General features: G+C 40.1%; 1 protein-coding gene across 3 annotated transcripts in view; it reads left to right on the top strand.

The window, feature by feature from the left end:
- LOC109473003 (mucin-5AC-like) overlaps window positions 1–6,585 on the top strand; it is a 35,702-nt gene extending 29,117 nt beyond the window's left edge. The window contains exons 18-25 of one of the 3 annotated variants that reach the window (XM_019772889.1): window positions 968–1,072; window positions 1,739–1,958; window positions 2,189–2,344; window positions 3,438–3,589; window positions 4,407–4,528; window positions 4,923–5,035; window positions 5,249–5,448; window positions 5,651–6,585. In XM_019772889.1, coding sequence (XP_019628448.1) covers window positions 968–1,072; window positions 1,739–1,958; window positions 2,189–2,344; window positions 3,438–3,589; window positions 4,407–4,528; window positions 4,923–5,035; window positions 5,249–5,424 — 1,044 coding nt within the window. In that variant the 3' untranslated portion in view covers window positions 5,425–5,448; window positions 5,651–6,585. Of the gene's footprint in view, window positions 1–967; window positions 1,073–1,738; window positions 1,959–2,188; window positions 2,345–3,437; window positions 3,590–4,406; window positions 4,529–4,922; window positions 5,036–5,248; window positions 5,605–5,650 lie in introns of those variants that run through there. The other 2 variants (XM_019772888.1, XM_019772887.1) reach the window with 2 other exon arrangements.
- The last annotated feature ends 1,151 nt before the right edge of the window (window positions 6,586–7,736 follow it).

A 7,736-nucleotide genomic window follows, 5' to 3' on the forward strand; every position in this document is an offset into this window, starting at 1 on the left:
TATATATATAATGTGCTGTAGTGAGCAATACATACTGATTGTACAGTAGCTCAATCAGTGGCAATCAGTGGCTCACAGCTGCCAAGTTCTCAATTGCAATGAAGGAGGTGTCGATGGACTCTGACTTTGAAAGACTGCAGGCCATTGTTGTTGATGTTACCCACAACGGTGTCTGGGAGTTGGTTCCAGATCTGAACACCAGTGTGGATGAAGGTCCGGCCGGTGGAGCTGGTTCTAGATACCGGTTGTGCAAGTGCGTGGGGTGGCATAGCAAGACTACTTCTGGTTGTGCGTCTGGGAGTGTACGGCTTGGGGAGCATTGTCTTCAGGCACCTAACCTTTTAACATCTAACTCTAAACATTTAACCCCACACTCAACAGAGGGGGGGGGGGCTTCGGGTAGAACTCTCAGGCACTTGAAAATTGGCTCTCCCAGCCAACAGGACAGACAACACTTAAATTCCTGTTCTGAAACAACAGGAACTCTTTGACTAATTTGAATCATCCTTGTCTTGACTTGTCTATCTTTTGCTTCATTTTGGACTTCCCAAAAAATTATCTTCACTTATTTGCATATCAATCAATAGTTCGTACCTGTGAACCTGCATTTCTCCTGCAGTCTCTTTCTTAGTGTCACTGACGAAAGGTATTGGATACCACCTGAAACGTCTGACCATTTCCAAAATCATATCCAGTTGCTTGAGTAACTGTTTTGGGCATATCTTATTACTAGTACCTGGATGTCTAACCTTAACCGACGTGAAGCTCATGTTTGAGCTTTTAAGTGTAAAAGCTCATAAGGATGCCCCCACTGTACTCGGTGACAGCGAGTTCCACTTTGCGATAGTTCTAGGAAAGAATGGGTCTCTGTAGGATTTTAAAATCCAAGTTTTGTCCCGAATAACGTTAATTGTTGCATGACAGATGCATCATGTCCTAACTTTCGTTTTGCTGGATTCTGTTTCAGTGTATGGAGTACCAGCCCAGCACAATACCAGGGCAATGCTGCGGTATGTGCGTTCGTGTCCCTTGCTGTGTAGTAAATCCCGATGGCTCGGAAACCTTCCATCAAGTAAGTTACTTTCCTACTTTATTATTCATGTAGTAAGAGGTGGTAATTAGTGGTGTAGTTAATGTAGTAGTTAATGCTGATGGCTCGGAAACCTTCCATCAAGTAAGTTACTTTCCTACTTTATTATTCATGTAGTAAGAGGACACTGACAGTGAACCCCCTTTCGATATTAATGATGATAGAATCACTGACCAGTCACCGAGCAAGTGGAACCGAGCTATGATTGTAATCTAGTTGTGTGTTTTAAAACACTTCGACTCCTGTCTGACCTTATCTATAAATGTGTTTGAGTAAGAATTAACAGAGCAGACCATATGCGAAGGTAAACAAACTAAACATCATTTTTTAACGGTGTCGCTCAATGCAAGGCCAATTATTTTTGGCCACTTCTAGGCATAGAGCTAGAGGTACTTAAATCAGTATAATGTAGTTATGTCAGGAGATGGCGGTGGACCTTTGTATTGAAGCTTTGTGGATTGTAATCGGACGGAAAGCAGCTGTTTGGAAGAGAGTTCCATAATTTTGCAGTCCGGGAAAGAAGCCGTTGTTGTAAAATGACTTGGGGACAGGTATGTTAACGGTTTATTGATGGATGATGTTGCTTTGCAAATGTTACCTTTCTAGTTTTAACTACTGGTATTCAAACTTCCTCCTTCCATCTTTCAGGTAAATGAGACGTACGGGCTGCCCGACGACAATTGCACCGTCTGTCAGTGCTATGAAATGCCGGCACCGCCCTTCGGTATGCCTATGGTGATGGACCGCTGTGAACCACACATCTGTATTCCTCAAGATGAGATTCCATATTTCTGCTACCACGAGCCATACAGCATTGAAACCTACTATGAAGGTGGACCTGAGGGATTGTGCTGTGAAAGGCAGAGATGTGAGTGTGATAGGGAGGGCTTGGGCGTTCTTATGGAGCCAGTATGATATGTTCTTGCTGTTATGTCGTAATGAACCGGTCGCACACTTGACTTTTGAGGAGCTTCATTCTTCCTTTTTCATTCTTTCTATTGGTTTTATTATTTATTTATGTGATGATATAGATAATGCAATACAGAGGAATTAAAAAAATGTAGAGCTCGTGTGGATTAAATATTCTCCGACATGCAGGCACAATACGAGCATCACCAGCAGAGGAAGTGTGCCAACCGCACAACTTTACCGATAAACTCCACTACGACGAGGAAGGATACGACTGTGAGAGTGAAGAAGAAGTCCTGCATACCTACTGTGAGGGCCAGTGTACCTCCCAAGCCACCGTGCACAGTAAGTTTTCTTTTTTTGGCAACGCCTACGGGGCGGGTCCTTTCTTTTACATCTGTGCGCAATGGGGTGTAAGGGCCAATTCGTGTTTTCATTCACAAATACAAATGCACGTTTTTGTATGATTAGTTCATTGCTAATCTCCATGCAGATCATACGGTGGCTAATGGACACTCCTCTAGCCAATGGATACTGTATCACCGTATGATGTGCTTAGAGATTAGTTCATGGCAAGTTGTCGTACAAAATGTCTTCAAGTCTACTTCCTTGACAATACTATAATCAACTAATTAGATAGGTTTCATCGAAAGTGGCGTTCGTTTCATTTTATTTCATTTTACATTTTTATTTGATTACCCAGGGTAAAATATGTCGCCGCAAGGGCGTTTTTCAGTGTTCCCTGCGGACATACATTTACAAAAATTCTTAATAAGTATTACTAACAAACAAGAAAACAAAGATACAAATCGTGAGATGTTTTGCAATGTACTTCGTTCTGCTGTGCTGTATCTCTAACTATTACCTCTTTCTTAGAATGCTTTGTTATTAGAGAAAATTCCGAAACTTGTGATTAGCCCACTCGATTGTAACACTTTATCAAAGACTTGTGCTATCCCTTATTATTTGAATAATTATGATATAGATTTGTTAGGTTTTATTCAACATTAGGTCTTGTTCAACACATTTTATTGTTTGTTACTCTCTTTATGTAGTTTGCCATACATTGTACCATGTGCAATTGTCGTGCAATAAAGTTCTTCTTCTTCTAAATCTTCATCATTATGTTTACCGAAGGAAAACATATTGTTTTTGCTCCATTTATTCTTCCTCTTCTTCTTCTTCTTCTGTTCCAAACACTAACCTCTGACCTGGCCAATGGCCTCTTTTGTTGACATCTGTCACCATAGTAACTGGTGTTGGGTTACATCATTTTGCAATTTCAGAGAAGGCATTTAGGCTCCTGTCACCATAGATATACATGTATGATGTGAATGTGTTTGAGTAAGAATTAACAGAGCAGACCATATCCGAAGGTAAACATTTTCATTTGCTTTGCAAATGTTACTTTTCTAGTTCTACCTCTTTCTGGTTACAGCCACTGAGCCATTCTGCCCAGAGGGCTGGCACTCAGAAGACGGTATCAGCTGCTACAAGATCATACACGAGGAACGTGATTATCTAGGAGCGAAGGACAAGTGCGACGAGTTAGGCGGACGGCTTGCAAGCTTTTCAAATGACGAAAAGGAGGTAAGGGACAGACGAGGACAAACTGTGTGGTTGGCATGTGCACCATATAAACAGATAAACAAACATAGCAGAAATATACTGCAGTATTGCCCTGATGAAGATGACAGAAGGTCATCGAAACGTTGGCTTGAAAAATAAATGGTTGTGAAAGAAATAACTTTGCTATTCAGTCGTTTACCAACCTGATGAAATTATTTACGGAAGCAGAAATATAGTTTTCTTTTTCTTAGTTCAATTTATGCAACTGTTTCAAATTAATCTGATGAAAACATTTAGTGTCTGGAAAACATGTAGTCCACAACAATGCTACATGTTGGCTCTTAGATTTGAGAATCCTGCGAAAAAAAAGCAGCCTTAATTCCCAGCTCACAGGTTTCGTATATATATATATTGGCCTCTTGCTTAATGTTCAAAAAGTATGATTTTTAGACACCTTTATTCACATAAATACAACAAAACAGATACATACAGAGTGACATGTACTGTATGACGACTATTTCAATAATATGTTAATTTACAAAATAAAAAAGAACTACACAGTGTAATTAAAATCTTAACTCAAACCTGGCCTTGTACTGTTCAAAACTTGATAGATGGAGTATTTTGTTTATTTTTCATTTTGTTCAAATAAAACTAAAAAAGAACATGATGCAAATCAGTTCATGTGGTCTTATGTGGTACAATTATGTCACATACATATTGTGAGTCGACCGACCATCTTCAAGAAGACCACCTGTCCAAGGCGACCGATCAAACTGTACTTCCGCTTTGAACACTAGTACTCTGTACTAACAAATATATTCTCTTTCGTGTACAGGCATATCTGCGGGAACTCTTGGCAAATTATACAGGCACTATGGATCTGTGGGTGGGTCTGGTGTTGGACCATTCAACATACTACTGGACGTGGACTGACGGAATGGAAACTGACCTTGACACGTAAGTAATTATTGTATATTTTTATATAGGGTTTTAAACAAAGAATTTTCCGTGTGAGGGGTCATATACGTGGACCAGACCGAGAATATAGCTTAAACACGCCAAAGGTCAACGGTCGCGACCACTTTCACGCTCAAAGGGGTGTTTTGGGGCCACCAAAAGGCACCATTTTCACGCCCGAAAACACATATACAATAAAAACAAAAGAACGTGCATCATCTGCAGCCCAATAGCAAAACATATACCGAATCTCAAAAGAATCCGTCCACCCAAACGCGAGAAACAGCTGCGAACATGACAATCTAAATCTCACAAAACCCTTCCGCGGAAGGATGTCTCCTCCCCCGGAGGTAATGAATAAGTAAACTCAATCAGCTGTTTTCCTCTCCAACAGGGATTGGTCGACAAACCCGCCCATGGGAGACTGCGGTGCGACCACGCCTTCTGGATACTTCGACAAAAAGTTTTGCGACGGGGCCATGCCATTTATCTGCGAACGTGCGCCAAGTAGGTTTCATTTCTACTTACCTCAACTGGGATGTGTAAGAACTAAATTTTGTTTTTTGTTCTTGCATTATGAAAATGTAGTCAACATATTTAGTAGATGCCATACTTTGTACCCTGTACAACCAAGGAGCTTTCATGACAGCTCCTTGCTACTACAAATAAATCATTCATTCATTCATTCATTCATTCATTCATTCATTCACCGTGCTGCAGGTACTATCGTGCGGGACCTGTGTCGCTGCTGTACTGTCAGTCAGTATGAAGAGCAGCACGTGGCGATGACCTGTGCGACCGGGCACAGCTTCTACTTCACCCACCGCATCATCACCGACTGCATCTGCGAGGAGCATTTCTGTGAGGATGAGGACTATCACGTCATAGAAGGTTAAAAGGTATACCTTTAACGGACTGATATAACGAGATACGGCCATGGACTGATATTACAAAAATTACGACAAAAATTATATAATGAGATACGACCATGGAATATAACCCAACGGACTGATATAACGAGATACGACCACGGACTGATATTAAAACGAGATACGACCATGGAATAACCCTTCGGACTGATATAACGAGATACGGCCATGGAATATAACCCAACGGACTGATATAACGATATACGGCCATGGAATATAACCCAACGGACTAATATAACGAGATACGGCCATGGACTGATATTAAAACGAGATACGAACATGAGATAACCCTTCGGACTGATATGAGATACGACCATGGACTGATATTACAAAAATTACGACCATGGAATAACCCAACGGACTGATATAATGAGATACGACCATGGACTATAACCCAACGGACTGATATAACGATATACGGCCATGGACTGATATTAAAACGAGATACGACCATGGAATAACCCAACGGACTGATATTTCGGGATACGACCAACGCGGAACCCCCAACGGACGACCAACGATTATCGGAAAACATGCTGAATGACAGGACTGTTGGATTAGATCTACAAAACTGAATCTCAAGTGTTTCTATTAAACTCATTATCTTGGCATTTTCTGTCTTTAGATATATATACATTGCTGTTTTTCTTCTTCAGTAATGCATAACTCTGACACTCTCTTATGTTTGGTTCCAATTATGGCTAGAACCTCAATGTCTGGTCGACTCATATCACATTTGTTCCAAAAGATATCACTTGAGATACCGAATGGCTCGGTCGAAAGACTTCATGTCGTCAGCATGTTGCATTTCATTGTTTTTTGTAGTTGCCTAGATTGAGATGCCTTTAGTCGTAGGAGTGTGACATGAGATTGAAGAAATAAACACATTGGTCGGAAGGTTGCAGAAGAATACCACCATATGCATAGAAAATGATAACATCAAGTCTTATGCAAAGCAACTGAGGAGTGTTTGTACTGAACTTGGAAAAATCTTGATGGATGTAATTAAGCGATTGAGCATGGACACCACTCAAAGATACGATAGTTAGCTGCAAACATTTGCTTTATTCTCCATACTTAGAAAATGTACGTACACCAAAAAAAAATCTGGAATAAAACTATGTGAAATAATTGAAGATTGTTAAGTAGACACTACAAGTAGAGAACGCACATTGTGAGGACATGACAAAATGTTATAGGTGAAATACAAGTATGAGGTTATAAAAGAGGTGGATGGAATTGAGTATGGGGTTTTTGCCACAGTAACACCATGTGATTAGCTGATGGTCAAAGAGAAGGCAGATAAGTTGGCGTCTCGGGCAGGATCGTCAACAAGGAAAGTTTGTGGGAAAACATCTGGAAAGTTTGACATTTGGACAAAAGGATGTGTAAAAAGATCACGATAGAAGGTTCACTGACTGGTCCATACCATTGTTTTAAACTGAAGTATTATCAGAAATGATGTTACCATCTAGACTGGTAAATGAGTATAGGTTGGTTGCCATGTCCCACATTGCGATTTCAATTTCAATGAAAGTTCATCGAATTTTAATCTAAATTATTACATTTTTTCTTTGATTTCGGTGCAGGAAAGTTATTCAAGGTAGCGAAGATTACATCAGGTATGTAAAACGTAATGCTCAGGATTTGCATGCCACATTTCAACCTTCTAGATATTCTATTATCATGATACTATAACATAATGTGATGACACTAACTTTCATCCTGGTCAGTACCATACTATCTTAGCCAATATTGATAGAATCCATTCTTTACTAGACATTTCTTCTACACTATACAAATCCTGAACATGTTATGAGAGGCACCGTATTTCTTGTAGGCATGAGAATAAAAGCGCAAGCAGAAAAAGTAAGTCTACTGTCTCTTTAGTTCTGTCGGCTGTTTCTGTTTTATATGTAATTGTGATGTGATGACGGTACTACTGATGGTACTACTGAATTCGACACAACACACACTCCACAACTTTCCCAACATCTACGTAATACTATATACAAGTTATAATCAAGATCCATCGATAGCTTCTCAAGTTTTGCTGTTCGATCACACTCAAAATCAGTTCTGAAAACACAGCCTTGTTGGTGAAGATAACGTAACAGTTGCATTTTCTATTATAAAAACGTCGGTGTCATAAAATATGTACACAGGCTGAAGCACGTTTGGTCACCATGTGCATGTAGTAGACCTGTTAGCTCCAAACCTTCGCTTGTGACGCTTGGGTCGTCTGGTTCACACTAGAATAGAGAAATATTTCCATGAGT

The sequence above is a fragment of the Branchiostoma belcheri genome, unplaced genomic scaffold, assembly GCF_001625305.1.
Source record: "Branchiostoma belcheri isolate BF01 breed outbred unplaced genomic scaffold, Haploidv18h27 scaffold29, whole genome shotgun sequence".
NCBI lineage: Eukaryota > Metazoa > Chordata > Leptocardii > Amphioxiformes > Branchiostomatidae > Branchiostoma > Branchiostoma belcheri.